The sequence below is a fragment of the Phallusia mammillata genome, chromosome 4 (assembly GCF_965637545.1).
Source record: "Phallusia mammillata chromosome 4, kaPhaMamm4.hap1.1, whole genome shotgun sequence".
Taxonomy (NCBI): domain Eukaryota; kingdom Metazoa; phylum Chordata; class Ascidiacea; order Phlebobranchia; family Ascidiidae; genus Phallusia; species Phallusia mammillata.
Genome location: NC_137255.1, coordinates 9407608 through 9422561, shown reverse-complemented (window position 1 = coordinate 9422561; position 14954 = coordinate 9407608). Strand labels below are relative to the sequence as shown.

At 38.5% G+C, this 14954-nt stretch overlaps 4 protein-coding genes across 4 annotated transcripts; 3 read left to right on the top strand and 1 right to left on the bottom strand.

Moving 5' to 3' along the window:
* Positions 1–13: 13 nt before the first annotated feature.
* On the top strand, positions 14–2837 carry LOC145225226 (scavenger receptor cysteine-rich domain-containing protein DMBT1-like). The gene has a single exon (XM_080091913.1). The coding sequence runs from the start codon at positions 992–994 to the stop codon at positions 2591–2593; it is 1602 nt and encodes a 533-aa protein (XP_079948039.1). The 5' UTR covers positions 14–991; the 3' UTR covers positions 2594–2837.
* A 1871-nt stretch (positions 2838–4708) lies between these two features.
* LOC145224274 (scavenger receptor cysteine-rich domain-containing protein DMBT1-like) lies at positions 4709–7735 on the top strand. The gene is made up of 3 exons (XM_080090742.1): positions 4709–5087; positions 5810–6080; positions 6269–7735. Exons 1-3 carry the CDS (start codon positions 4962–4964, stop codon positions 7495–7497), a joined length of 1626 nt encoding a protein of 541 aa, XP_079946868.1. The 5' UTR covers positions 4709–4961; the 3' UTR covers positions 7498–7735.
* Positions 7736–7989: 254 nt separating this feature from the next.
* On the bottom strand, positions 7990–11067 carry LOC145223425 (uncharacterized). Its single transcript, XM_080089852.1, has one exon. The coding sequence runs from the start codon at positions 11065–11067 to the stop codon at positions 7990–7992; it is 3078 nt and encodes a 1025-aa protein (XP_079945978.1).
* Positions 11068–13034: 1967 nt separating this feature from the next.
* On the top strand, positions 13035–14407 carry LOC145224229 (scavenger receptor cysteine-rich domain-containing protein DMBT1-like). Its single transcript, XM_080090680.1, has one exon. It carries the CDS (start codon positions 13052–13054, stop codon positions 14255–14257), a length of 1206 nt encoding a protein of 401 aa, XP_079946806.1. The 5' UTR covers positions 13035–13051; the 3' UTR covers positions 14258–14407.
* The last annotated feature ends 547 nt before the right edge of the window (positions 14408–14954 follow it).

The window sequence follows — 14954 nt, the reverse complement described above, 5'->3', positions numbered from 1 at the left end:
ATAATTGTAAATCTTATGAAAAACGTCATTAAAAATTTGAATGTTATTAACTACGTTTTGGAAAAAGTAGGTGTATCTGTACTACTGTGTACAAAGTTTATGCTTGGCAGACGCTAATGGGAACCAACATATTGCTCAAATAAAGACAGGAGGCAAATTTTGTTAGTTTAGGCTTACAGGTAAAACAAAAAGCAGGTGAATCGTTTCTCAGGTTTTGTGTGTAATGTGACGCAATTCAGTGTCATAGTCAAGCACGCAGTGGCACACTGACTTCTGTTCCGGAACTCAAATTGGTTTTATGTCTTGTCAGCCATAAACAGTAGGCTACCGATGAAAAGAAGTTTAAACACTTACCGTATATAATTTCAATGTAAATAGTGTGATTTGCCTGAATCAACAAGCGTTTGTTTTTAGTACAATCTTTTGTAATCTTTACAAAAATAATCAACATACTTCATACACATTACATCCAATTTCTGCCCTTGCGACGCATTGTATAATGTTTTGTGTTTAATAATTATAGTTATTAATACAATACAATTATTAATTTGTCAGAAAGATTGATTTGACATTAGAGTTTGGAAAATGTCAACCAATTGCCTATCTGGCCAATTAGATATAAGCTAACACTTTTTCTTATGACATCACTGAAACAATAAACTAGATGAACTTTTGCACACCGCTTTTGCGACTTCAGACAGCTGTTTTGGGTTTATTTAACACTAGGTACAGGTTAAACATTAGTAGGTTGTGGGATGTGAACACCTGCCTGTAGGTGTTGCACTGTTAAACTCAAAACAACATGTTTACTCGTCAGTATAAATACTGAACTATGACAATCAGTTTAGGTTGCAATTAGAAGAGCGAAATTTTTAGCGATTATAGTTAATACATTAAATTATCAATGCCTATGTCAGCGTTTTTAATGGTTTAAAGCTGTTTTTTTACTTTTCATTTAGAAACAGTACTAGTCTACTTGCGTTTGTTCACGATGTCTTGTTTTAGAATTCTAACTTCACTTGCATTGCTGCTGGCCTTCTTTGACCTTAAGGCAGCGGCGAATGAAGAAAGTCTAAAGAATACAGGAATGGGTTCAAAAGAATTCACAGCTCTTTTTAATGACATGCCTTTTCCGCTCAGCGATGGAAACTGCAGTGATTCCGAATTAATATATCCATCTGCAGAAAAATATTATTATCTTTCATCTCCGAACTATCCAGAACAGTATTACAACAACATTAACTGCCGATGGTGGATTTTCTCAGAATATCCCGAAAATATTGTTACGTTGCAAGTTGTGGACCTCGATCTAGAAGTGGGTTATGATTTTGTTGAGATCTACGATGAAATGGGTCGCCATACCGAATTGACTGGATCAACCTTCTCTGAAAAGCCGATTATTGGGTTAGTGTACCTCTATATTAACTTCATAACTGATTCGTCCAAAGCCGGTCGTGGGTTTAAGTTCCAATACCAAATGATACCTACACCGCAATGTGGCGATACTGAATATCTTGTAGCCCATTCGTCTTATAACAGCATCACGTCTTTGAATTATCCTGATCAATACTATTTCGATCTCTACTGTACCTGGAGCATTCAGTCTTCTTATTCTGCATATGTAGTTGAAATCTTCATTGATGATATGGAACTACCATCTGGTGGTGACTTCCTTGTATTCTATGATGGCAATTCTTGGAATTATAAACAAATACCATATTCAATGGAATCAGGTACATACGTTCATTCAACGGCTTCTAACATGTTCATACAATTTACTTCTGATCCTGGACATACTGGTACAGGAAGAGGGTTTCAGCTTTTGTACAAGAGTGTTTTGTCGCCTATCTACAATGATCCTTCTTTGGGAAGTTCTGAAGACCCATGTACATCAGGTATAACAATAAACGTCGATCCTTACACTTACACCGAGGTGTCTTCGCCTAACTATCCAACATCGTACTTCAATGATTTATCTTGTACATGGTACATCGATATTTCCTATAGTGGGTTTGGTTATGAAATACAAGTTAACGACGTCCGTCTGGGCCAAGGTGATGTAGTTTCTTTGTATGGAGGATCCAACTCAACTTCCCCCGTCGCAACGATTGATTATGATACCGATTATTTTGGGCGTTTGTTTGTGAACCCTGAGCAAACTCGAATAACTTTTCTCAGCGATAATGCATCTACAGACCGTGGGTTTTTGTTTCTTGTAAGGGCAGTGCCGATAGAACCTGCGTGCGCTAACACAGGTGAATATCTATCCCTTTACGGCGACCCAGTCTCTTTTGCATCGCCAAACTACCCTAACGGTTACTACAGTAATATAGAATGCACATGGACCATTCGTAGTTTCTGGGGCTCTTTGATTATGTTGACTGTGCTAGATTTAGATATAAATTACGACTATGTGTACATATATGACGGAGATTCAAGCAGCTACTCACAACTTGCCAGTTTTCGGGGAAACACTTACGTTTCGCCCTTGTATTCTACTGCTTATTACATGTACATTGTGTTCGATACACAAACACATGGCAGTAGTTATGCAGGGATTGGCTTTCAATTTCAGTACTCTGCAAAGCCGTAAAAGGTCGTATTCAAATGCAAATTGTTTGAAGTGTTAGCCGATATTCCTGTGTTATTTTAATTAAATCAATATATACAATGGGAATTATTTCTTGGTTAAAGGTAATATGGTGGTTGGTGGCTTTTTAGGAAACGGTAATCATTTGGCTGAAGGTGGATTATTATCTGATTTTATGTGGGTTTGTTTTTGTGTCAATGCAAGCATCGGAAATAAAATAATGCAAAATAAAATTGACAGAAACGTGCTTGGAGCGCAACAACGTTATAAAAAAGTGACAGACTAACAACAATAAAAGCATTTATTTCAAACAGGAAGTTCAGAAATAAGTTTTTTTTTCTTTAAAATGTTTAAACAAACAAACAAAAATTGCAATAAAGCAAACAATACGAAACATTAAATGAATCCTTTTTGACTTGGTTGAGGTATGCAATATGTCCCGTTCAAGAAAAAGTTCTCCGAATTTTTGTTTTTATCAAAATTGACTTTCACAAACGTGGTGCAGATGGAACAGAAAAACATTGTGTGTCCTTTACACTGGTGTACACTGTTTGTACACGACAGTTGTAAGCAGGTCTGCAAAACATGGGAAAACTAAAGTTAAAAATTGGCCCGAATTAGCCCTGAGTGTTAATTGGTATAATTTCGACAGACAAAGTGTGAAGTCAGGTCCGAACCAAGCCCATTTTTGTTAAACTTAATCTCAAACCAACCCGAAAAGCCCGGCCGGACTTACAAAGCTCCTGCAAGAAGGTTTAATGAACAACATTTATTCGCAATGCGCCGCCAGCAGGTTTAGGATGGCGTCTCCGTTAGTGAGAGCAGTACTGGCATTGGCGCCGAGTGGGCGGTGGCGGGGTGGCGCCGCCACCTTGGGTTTGCAAAGCACGATGGCGGCCACCGTGGATATTTTTGATTCCTTGTAGCGGTTTAGCACGAAATATCGTAAAACTAAAACAATTTAGCTTTTAAATTAATGTGTGGGCGAAAAAAGCAACAAACGTGGCCGAATGGCCTGGCGCGCCTGACCCATATACTCCAGATCGGAATTCGTCCCCGGAAGTATCCTGGGTTCGAACCCCGTGAACGACAAAGGGCAAATTTCAGTTCTCGGCCGCCTGATTGTCGAAAAATACAATTAAAAAAAAACAAACAAAAAAAAAACGTGGCTGAAAACTGTAACCTGTTTTGGTTAGTGCCTTTTTTATGACGTCAAACACACAATTGTTGCCAGTGAATGTTTGGCTATTGTTGTGTACAATTCAATTGTGCTGTAATAAATGGTTATTTTAGGTGACACAAAGCAATAACAACGTGACTAAACACTTTTAAATACTGCCAAACCAATTTTAAACGGTACAACATTGTGTTCCAAAATAAATAACATTATTTTTTCAAATTTTGACGAACAGTCTATGGCAGGGGTGGTCAGACCAGCTTCTTGCTGGAGCCGCATATCACAAAACTTAGTTTTAAAAGAGTCGCCAAAAATCAAAACGAATTTATTCACACACAATGAAGTGTACGCTCTATAAAATAATGATTATTGTTGTGAGGTGATACTGTGAGTCTAAATATTTTTGACTAAAATGCAAGGCCAACACGCTTATACAATAATATTTTTTTTCGTTTTTCGGAACGTGCCTTGGTTTTTACAAACAGTCAATCTATTGTTAATACGTGATAGAATGCATTGTTTTCACAACTGGGCCATATGGGGAATATATGTGCAATATTAAAGAGCAGCAATCAAAGGCTCAAAGAACCGCATGCGGCTCGAAAGCCGCAGTTTGGCCACCCCTGGTCTATGGGAAGTTTTTGGGGGCTTTGAGTTTGAGTTCTTGCGGTTTCACGCATTTATGACGTCACATGAAATGACGTCATACTTTACGTCCGCCACCTTGCATTTTTGTAAAAAGGCGCCTATGAGTACTGGTATTGTGGTTGTCTTGAGTTAACAACACGTTTTTGTCTGTTATAACTTTGTCTGTAAACCTTGTACACAGTAAGCAGTTTGTACACAATAAGCGGTGATGAACACATATGTTCTCATTTTATGTCTCGTGTGAGAACTCTAGCACCTGCGTAGGAATTACAAGATGATAAAATATTTGATTTTTAACCATATTATTACGAGGTAAATACTTGACTTAAGCGTTCAAGATGTCAATTCCCACGCCTTTGCATGTTGATTTTCTGTTAACAAACGGTGTTAAACAGAAGGGTCCTAACTTTTCAACTCATTGTATGAAACTCTTTCTGCTGTTGTGTGTATAACCGAATACGAATTCTCAAAATGCAATACATTCAGGTTTAGGTCTAAGTTTAGAACTATAACTTTGACATATATTTAAGTTGCTTTTTGCCCAAGATGATTTGTTACCAGCTTTTGATTGGCTTTATGTTTCTTTTCTTGACTTTTGTCAGGATGGGCAATGCATTTGACGAAAACGAAGCTTTTATCGTTGGACTTTTACCCCAACCAATTTATGAAAAAGTAAGCTATAAGTTATACTTTAAGGTTCCTATCGAAAAGTTAGTTTTTTGCGTGGGTTTGTTTGAAATTTCTTTTTACTTTAAGCTAAAGAGAAGGGTGTGAAACCCATACACCACACTATAGCCTATAAAATTCTAAGGGGCCTATGAATATATCAAAGTTTTAAAATGAAAGGCAAATTTGAAGTATTTTGTTACTGTTGTTTCAAAATGAAAAATATTGATGCTGATATTTGCCGCGTATGGCGATTTGGATCTTTATATGAAAACCTTCTTTAATTTTCCATTCTCGTTTTTTTAATGTATGCAACCAATGGCAAAACACCAGTTTTCGAAGATGTCTCGTAACAGACCATTTTTTCCTTATCATATTATTTGCTCAGATGTGATCGTTTTGGTTTCCCTTTCAGTCACGAATTGATTTCTCTCAATAAGATTAACGTGACTTGAACTTCTGGCTGATTTAATTGCTCCTTAAAAGTTAGCAACTACATTTGGTGTAACTCATCGGCTTTTACCGGCGATTTGGTTACAACCAGTACAATTGTTTCAGAATTGTGCGAACCAATGCCCGCCAATCAAATAAAACCCAACAGTACGGCGTCTTTTCATACCGTGCAGATCGGTGATGAATTTTTTAGCTCTTAACTGTGTTATGTTTATGATATTCCTGGTTTAGTAGAATAGTTTAAAAAGTTAAAAATCAAACTTTTTTCGTAACAGGCAAATATCCCCTGGCCCATTCACGCGTCCGACGATCTTCAAACTTTGAAGGTCACTATTAAGAACACCAAAGCAACCCCAGCTGACATTGGATTTCACACTTACTTTTCCGACAATGCAGCTATTACGTCGTTTGTAATGCACTTAGATGGGGTAGCGTACGAAGGGATAAAAACCAACTACAAAAAAGCACTACAAGTGTATGAAAAGGCAAGAAGGGGCGATTTCTTGGCTGCTATGCATCTTCAAGAATTTGTAGGCGAGAAAAACGGTAAATTGATAGCAAATGGCCAAAAACTTTTTCGTTGTTTATATAAGTTAGTTTAATGTGGCTGCACAAAATCTGTTTCGACTGTTTCAAAGAACAAATAAAATGACTTGATAATAACTTGGTGATTTCAATGGATGGTTATCATAATGCTAAAAAGTAGGAGTAAAGTTAGTTTACTTTTTTTTCAGAAAATTTTTATCAGGATATTCAATCATCGAAAAACACAGTCCACATTAAAGGCAAAAAAGAAGTCACCTTCAACATCGAGTACAAAGAAACCGTGCAAGACATGATCGACTCCGATGTGAAGATACAAAACAGAGCTCAGGTGCTACTTGATCTTTCCGGCACCACTGTTCAGGATTTGGTGGGTGAGATATTTTCTCCCAACTATCCTCAACCCTATCCTAACTCTGCTGACATCGCGTGGTTGCTTCGTGTGCCTGACGATAAAGTAGTTCAACTCAATATCGTCGATATCGACATCGAGGAATGCTGCGACCGACTCACCATCTACGACGGCAACTCTATCAACGTCCCAGTAATTGCCATTTTATCTGGTACATTAACCAATCAGAACAATTTGACCATGTTCCAGTCGACCAAAAGTAGTTTGTTGATACATTTGACTTCTGATTGTTCCGTATCAAAAACTGGATTTAGAGCAATAACTTCGGTTGTTGTAAGTGGTTTAACAGCAAAAAATATCCCTGATCAAAGCGATTACGCAGTTAAAAACGCATGTAACTATGAAACTTTCTATCCAGTGCTAGGTGAACAATATTATTTAACTTCACCAAATTATCCCAATCAGTATGACAATAATTTGTTTTGTTGGTGGTATATACGGGCTACTACTACAGGCGAGTCGATTGCCTTGCAGGTAGTAGATCTTGATTTAGAGACCGATTCTGTGACAATAAGTAGCGGAAGATTATCAATAAGATTTAGTGGAATTGATTTTACTGACCAAACATACGTTACAGTAGCCGGGTATCTTGACATCAACTTTGTAACTGGTAGCTCAGGAACTGGCAGAGGTTTTAAGTTTACTTACACCACGATTCTGTCACCGAGCTGCGGCGAAACTGAGTTTTTAGAAGCTGATCTGAATTACAACAACTTAACATCTTTAAACTACCCTTACTATTATTTCGATAATCTTTACTGTACTTGGAGCATCCATTCTATGTATTTTGGTTACGTAGTTGAAGTGTACGTTGCTGATTACTTTGTGGATTATTTAGACTTTTTGACTATTTACGACGGCCCATCGTCGAACTTTCCACCTATTTCATTCATTCCCATAGAAGGGACTTCTGTTAAGTCCACATGGGCTGACATGTTTATAGTTTTTACAAGTGATGGAATGAAAGTCTTCCAAGGTTTTTGGTTAATGTATAGAAGCGTATTGTGAAAACTTTTTTTCATGAATGCATCAATTTCATTACTCCATTGTGGGTGTAGTTTTTGTCGAGGGTGTTTTGAGAATGTTTGACTTGTCCTGGTGGTTTTGTTGTTCTTTGAAGTCCCCGAGTTGGGTATTATATGCTTGTTTGTCAAGGGTGATTTGAAAGATGCTTTTTGGTGAATTTTTGCAGGCTACTTTATTTGGCGTGGTTTGCGTTTTCGAATAATAAACAAAACGCAGAGTGCCGTTATCTTATGATAAGAAAGTATTTAGTACAAATTATTTGAATGTTCCAAAATACCTGGTTCCACAACTGATTTAACTTGTATGATATCTGTTTAAAGTGGATTTTTATAGAATGAAGAAATTACAGAATAAACCACTGACGGTTTTTGTTGTTACGCATAAAGTGTTTTCCTAAAACAAAAATTAAGCAAATATTCTTATTGCCGCTTTGGTATATATATTGTCGTATGGTTTCCACGTCTCAAAAAAAACTTAGATGTGATCGGATATATTTTGAAACCAGTCGCTAAATGCTGTATCGCATTCATGTACGGTCCGATATCCACCTTGTAACTTGGTTGTGGGGCATTTTAGGACAAGATGGTCGGTGTCTTGCTTATCTGCCCCACAGTGAGGGCATTCCGAACTCGTTCTTTCGCCCCAGCGTTGAAGCATGTGGGCAGTGCGAGCGTGTTTTGATCGCAGTCGGTTCGCTGCTACCCAGTTACGTCTATGTGCTAAGTCGAAACCTGGCAGTGGAGTTGTTGGGTCGTCTACTAGCTCTCCTCCAGCGGGCATGTTATTAAACCAATATTGTTTCCATTTTTCAGTCATATCGAAAGTGTTGTCAGTCTCTAAGTTGTAGATTGGATGCCTGGATTTTAGTCTACGTGTTTTTGGTGCTTGTCTTATAATTTTGGTGAGGGGAATTTCCTCGGGAAGTGTTTGAAGATTCTGTATCATCTTCATAGCTGATGCTCTGCGTCGTAAGTGTGGGGGAGGTATTGCACTCATTGTTGGTAGCCATGTAATAGGGGTGGATTTTAGAGTTCCTGATATTATTCGCATTGTTCTGTTCAGTTGGATGTCCAATTTTTTAGTGTGAGTACTACGCTCCCATGTCGAAGCACAGTATTCTGCGGCGCTGTAACACAAAGCTAAGGCAGATGTTCTCAGGACTGATTGACTTGCTCCCCATCTGGTGGCTGCTAGTTTGTTGATCAGTGAGTTTCTAGTTTTTATCTTGTTTGATAGTTTCTCCAAATGTTGTCTATAATTTAAAGTTCTGTCTAATGTTATTCCAAGATACTTCGGATTGGGGTCCGTTGGCAGTTGCTTTCCATCAATTGTAATATTCAGTTGTTGGTTTGCGCGGTGATTGTCCAGATGGAAAAGAGTTGTCACTGTTTTAGTGGTGTTCATTTGTAGATACCATGTCGTGAAGTATTCCTGGAGAGTGGTGAGATCAGCTGTGAGTTGGTTTTGAATCGTTGTTAGACAATTTCCTTGATAAGTTAGTGCCCAGTCATCCGCATAGCCGAATTTAAGACATTTGGTTTTAGGCATGTCTCTGATGTATACGTTGAATAGTGTAGGGGCCAGTACGGAGCCCTGAGGTACCCCGTTTTTTATTTTAAAAGTTTTGCTGGTGTCGGAACCTACACATGTGTAGAAGCGACGAGTACCTGTCATTTTTGATATGATTCGCAGCATGGTTCTGCATTTTATTATTTTTGCTAGTTTTAGTAGAAGACCATCATGCCATACTGTATCGTAGGCAGCTGATAAATCTACGAATATGGCTCCAGTTGTGTTTTTTAGTTCATATCCTGTTTCAATGTGTGATGTTAAAGCAAGGACTTGTTCACTGGTGCAACGATGTTTTCTAAACCCAGATTGTTCAGAGGGTAAGAATGGTTCGACCAGTGGCGTTATTCTGGCAAGTATGATTCTTTCCAGAACTTTGTAGGTGCAGCATAGAAGAGAAATTGGCCTGTAACTGCTTGGATTGGTTGGATCTTTTCCTGGTTTCAAAATTGCTATCACCTTTGCTATTTTCCAATCTTTGGGAAGTTTTCCGGTTTGAATAATGTCTGTCAATGCGGTCCTCAGCCATTGAAGACTGTTATTTCCTAAATGTTTCAGCATTTCAGGGTAAATTCCATCTATTCCAGCAGCTTTGCTCGCTTTTGTTTGCTTTAGCGACTCTTTTAATTCTGACATTAGTATATGTGATGACAGGTTGGAATCTTCCGTGTATGTGCGGTATAGTTGTTGATATTCTTTTCTTACAGATTTTTCAAAAGTGTGGTTTGGTTTATGGTGTCCTCGTTGTTTAATTTCCTTTGCGATTTGGTTTGCACTTATCGGAGCTGCAGTTTTGGGCTTTGATGTTGAATTAAGGTCCAGTTTATGTAGAAGTGCCCATGCTTTACGGCTTGAGTGTTTGAAGTCGAGATTTTCAACTGTACTGATCCATCTGTTTCTCCTGTCTTTATTAAGCGATGATAATAGTTGGTCTGCTGTATTATTGTCATTTGTTTCTTCGTAGGCTTTGAACAAGGCCTCACTTTCTTTTGACCAGCAGGGAACATACTTTTTTCGTCTACCTCTTGGAATGTAGCGTCTTGCACTTTTTAAAACTAGTTTGTGAAATCTGGGTATTGTTTGAGCTGATGGAGGAATATGGATGCATGTCTGGTCCACGGCTTTGGCAAAGTTTTCCCAATTAGCTTGTTCGAAGTTCCATCTGTTTTTTGGAAGGGAGTTGATGATAGGAATTTTTAATCCAACTGTAGTTATTATGGGCCGATGTTGGCTATGTGGAAAGGAGGGCAGAATTTCCGTAGATGCTGGCAATGGATCGAGGTTATCGTTTTTTGATACGAGGCATAGATCTGTTGAATAATCTTTGTTCCATCTTGAGGAATGAAAGGTACCATGGGTTTTGGGGTCGTATAGTAGATGAAGATTCGTGTCATTTATCCATTGTCCTAATTGTTCGCCTGCTTTGTCGTTTTCATTATATCCCCAGTCGGTGTTGTGGCTGTTAAAGTCCCCAATGTAAACAGTGGGGTGAGGAAAGGATGGGAGAGGAGGATTCGGCCATTCTTTGTTTGGTGGTTTGTATAAGTTAACAACCGTTAGTTCTTTGATTTTTACTGCTGATCTGTGAGTGTTGTTGGATGTTAGAACTGATTGCAATTCTGTTACTTCAGAAGGGTTTCTGGCATAAGTGCATATCCCGTATTTGTCATGGCAGACTTTTGAAATAAGAGTGTATCCTGGTATTCGGGTCTTTGATTCCGGTGATGTTGCTGTAGCGTGGGTTTCTTGGAGTAATGCGATGTCGACTCTGTGTTGTTGGAGGATTTTCCCAAGATATTCGCATTTGGGCATTGAACTTCCCTCGATGTTAAGTGAAAGGATCTTTGTCTGGTTACGGAATTCAATGGAGCCTAACTTATTTTTCGAACCTGCTGGGCTCTGTAGGTTGTCAGCAGGAACGCGAACGTTTTTATTCTGGGCCACGTTCGATCCAGCATTTTGTTTCATTTCTTTGTAAAGCATCATAGTAAGTAAGGTAGTAGAGAGACGTGTACCCAGGATGGCGCGTTGCCGTTTGGGTACCGGGTTGGACTCGATCTTAGTGATTGTAAGCCCCTACACCAACGACAAGGTGTCGAGTCCCTTCGTAGGGGGCCGCTTTGGTAAACATAACGAAAATTAGCAAACGGTGGCGAACTACCCGCATAAGCTTAATAGTTTTGCATTTAAATTGGTTGGTCTAATGGTCTCAAGCGCCAAACCACAAAAAGTCTGATCGACCACAATTCATGCTCGGGGGTTCATAGGTTCTAACCCCGAGAAGAATATCTTATTTTTGCAACATAGTCGGGAGCCCACGTATAGGCATAAATACACGACGAGGATTGACACTTTGTGACGTAACGCAAAAACTTTTCCATGATTGCTCCATTGAGGAAAATCACCTTCTGCGATCAACATGTTTACCAAGTACAAACTTCGTTCAAAGTGTATAAAGGTCTGCTTTTCTCCCCTTGCTCGAAAGCAACCATCAAACGGGTTCATGTAAGAGAATTCATTCTCCTTACTGTTTACAGTAAGTCATATGCGTCAAACCCAATCTCCTTTTCTCATTTATTTATATTAGTTATTTGTGTTTTGATTTTATGCATGTATAAAAGCCCCGCATGTGTATTGTGCTAATAAATAATATTTTTGTCTCGTCGTTTGGATGCATAAAACCTCAATATAAAACAAACAACGCAGGAAATAAACCAAAAACATTTGTAATAATCATTTATTTTTGTTAATCGTAAAATTATTGCTTTAACAATTAGTAAATAAAAGTAATTGCCATGACAATTTAATTTAGGTAGTTGACAAATTGAAAAGCAACTTGATCAAGAACTGTTTTCAGTTAAGAATAAGTTAACAGATTTGTGACATATTTTCTTCATTTACCAATGCAATGTAATGCTGTATTATCTTGAAAAAAGAGGCAATTCAATATAGTTGTGTAAAGCATATTGCGTCTTGTAAAGCTATTGGTTACTTTTAAAGGTTATCCTTTACTCAAATTCAGTGGCTCTTTTTTGGATATTGACCCCCTTAACTCAACCTTCAAAACCCGTAGCCTTCTGCTCACAATTAAAAATGTAGAATTCTGTACATTGAGAAGGAGAAAAGGTGTTTCACAAACGATAGTAAATAACATCAATATGTAGAATGGTCAAGCACAGTACGCCAGGCCCATTATAGGCGCCATACCGAATCAGCGCCGTGATCGCTGGTCTGCATGCACGCTTTAGGGCCGATCCCAGTTATGAATTTATGTTCATCGCAATAGAAAGGTCAAGATGAATGCTTTAACTAATTGAAGGTTTGCACGTGTCTTATGGCTGTTGTTTATTACTGCTGGGGCATATACATCCGTGCTTCCCACATCGGGCCCTTGTTGGCATTACTAATGCTTGTCTGTTTATTTTCGAAAATTTTAGAATCGTGATTTATGTGCCTAATTCTATCTTAATACTTGAAACAGAAATCACCTAAACTTTCTCCTAAAGACGAATTTTCGAAACCGATCGCTCCTTGCCCTTTGCCGCCAAAGCAGAATATGCGTGTTTATATTGTAACTTTGGTTATCACGTAGACTTGTTTACCGGCTTATATAAATACCCGTTCTTTGCGTTGTGGGCGGTCATTCAACAGAATATGTGATACTGTAAGTGGGTATAGTGTCTCAAGTCTATATAATGCGGCTTTTTGAACACAGAACACATTGACACCTGAGGCACTGTACAGGCACAGTAAATTTGAGATTCGGTCTGTTAAGAATAAACCAGAATTATTACTTTGTAGTGACAAAGGTTTATATACGATAAAACCAGGCCATCCGGTGTAATGTTGCATAAATAGATAGCATTACCTAAGATTATTTTTCAATGTTTTGTTGCAGACAATATATAAACTGTAAATCGCTTCTGCTATGCAATCTACGATGGCTTGTTTAAAGTTCGTTGCTTTGATGCTTTTATTGCAAACAACTCTTGTAGCGAATGTGCACGCGCAAGGCGACGAAACTGATGCTGCTGGAAGTCAACAAACTTCGCCACAAAGTTGCGAAGGAACTCAACATTTGAATGCTGAATCATCGTATAACAGCTTCACATCTATCAACTATCCCAACGCGTACACTAATAATCTTTTCTGCACCTGGAGCATCCATTCTGTGGATGAGGGCCATGTAATTGAAGTTTCCATTGAAGATTTAAACTACCAACTCTGCTGTGACTTTTTGGTTTTCTTTGACGGACCTTCACAATATTACGAACAAATTCCCGTGGATCCAGAAACTGGTTCTTATATTTTTTCAAAATCCTCGGACATGTTTATTATGTTCGTCACTGACGGGTCGGGAACCAGTCAAGGATTCAGGCTTAAATACCGAAGTATGTTAAAATCAAACAAACCCCTTCCCATTTACGAAGATCCTTTAGCCAACAACTCAACCGTCGCTTGTGCTTCAGGGTTATATCTTACAGTCGACCCAAATAGCTACACTTATATATCTTCACCAAATTACGCTAACAATTATGGCAACGGCTTATCCTGTACATGGTTTATTAAGACGGGCTATACAGGTTATGGTATTGAGATACAAATTAACGATTTACGCATTGGACCAAATGACGATACCTTGTACATACACGAAGGCTGGAACAATTATCCAATCAGATTAACACAAGATTTTTTGGTTTACGGTAAAATCCACGACAACACTGGTGAAACAAAAATAAGGTTTGTTTCTGATGCTGCTACTAGTGATACAGGTTTCTTGCTTCTTGTAAAAGCTGTTCCAAAACTTCCAGCTTGCGCAGCAGGTGAAAGTCTTGATATTGGTTCTGGTTCTGCTACACTTACTACCCCAAACTACCCACATACTTACTACAGCAATGAAATCTGCATGTGGACAATACATTGCCAAAACGGCTATAAGATAAAGCTTGCCGTAGAGGACTTAGATTTGAATGAAGACAACGTGTATATATATGACGGGGCTGGAGAAAATTACCCACTGCTTGCTGGCTTCGGTGGCAATGCATTTCAGTCTCCTTTGTATTCTACTGGCGACTACATGTTCATCAAGTTCTTCTCATGGAGCAAGAACCCCGGCACTGGTTTCAAATTTCAATTCTCAGCCATTGAAAACCAAACAAATGGGGCATCTTGAATTTGGAGCAGAACTAATCAGTTGTTTGCACATGTAACTTTGGCTGTATAATTCCCTTTATATAGTAGTAGTTGTCGTAGGCAGAAACGTAATTTGGTTACCATGCTGTTTCTTTACATTGTTTTCCTTTGCATATGCGTGCCAATTGTATTGATGATTTAGAAAAGTACATTGTGCGTCGATCATACGTATAAAGGTTGATGCTGTAATCAAATAAACAGACAGTAGTAAACATATTGTACTAAAACAGCGCGCACTTTACACGCGGTGATCACGCCCCCCATAGCTTTCTGATTGGTCAACAACCGAAAATGTCCTAAAATGTGTTAGAGGCTATGTATAGTGTACACAACTAATTCCTTAAATGCATTTAGTATAGGATTTGTGAAACATCGCATTGAAGCATTACCAGTCCCTTTTTATTAACTTATTTCTTGCTTCGTAGTCCGATTATATGGTTGATATGGCGGCCAAATTTGTTTCGGCCTGCGTCAGTGGAAAAAAAGAAACGTAGGCAACCGGATGAATTTTGTGTTACAAAAAAAAATTTAATTGTAAAAATGCAAACGATTTGCAAATGAAAATGTGGGTATAGTGAGGAGGTAGGCGGATAAACGTCTAATGTTGTGCAGTGGTGAACTATTTCGCCTTACAAAATACCAATTAACCCATGGGGCAGTAACGGTGGCAAAACCCA

Coding starts and splice junctions, on each gene's coding strand:
- LOC145225226 (XM_080091913.1), top strand. CDS start 992: ATGTCTTGTTTTAGAATTCTAACTTCACTTGCATTGCTGCTGGCCTTC.
- LOC145223425 (XM_080089852.1), bottom strand. CDS start 11,067: ATGCTTTACAAAGAAATGAAACAAAATGCTGGATCGAACGTGGCCCAG.
- LOC145224229 (XM_080090680.1), top strand. CDS start 13,052: ATGCTTTTATTGCAAACAACTCTTGTAGCGAATGTGCACGCGCAAGGC.
- LOC145224274 (XM_080090742.1), top strand. CDS start 4,962: ATGATTTGTTACCAGCTTTTGATTGGCTTTATGTTTCTTTTCTTGACT. Junction 5,088..5,809: donor CCCAACCAATTTATGAAAAA/GTAAGCTATAAG, acceptor TTTTCGTAACAG/GCAAATATCCCCTGGCCCAT. Junction 6,081..6,268: donor ATTTGTAGGCGAGAAAAACG/GTAAATTGATAG, acceptor CTTTTTTTTCAG/AAAATTTTTATCAGGATATT.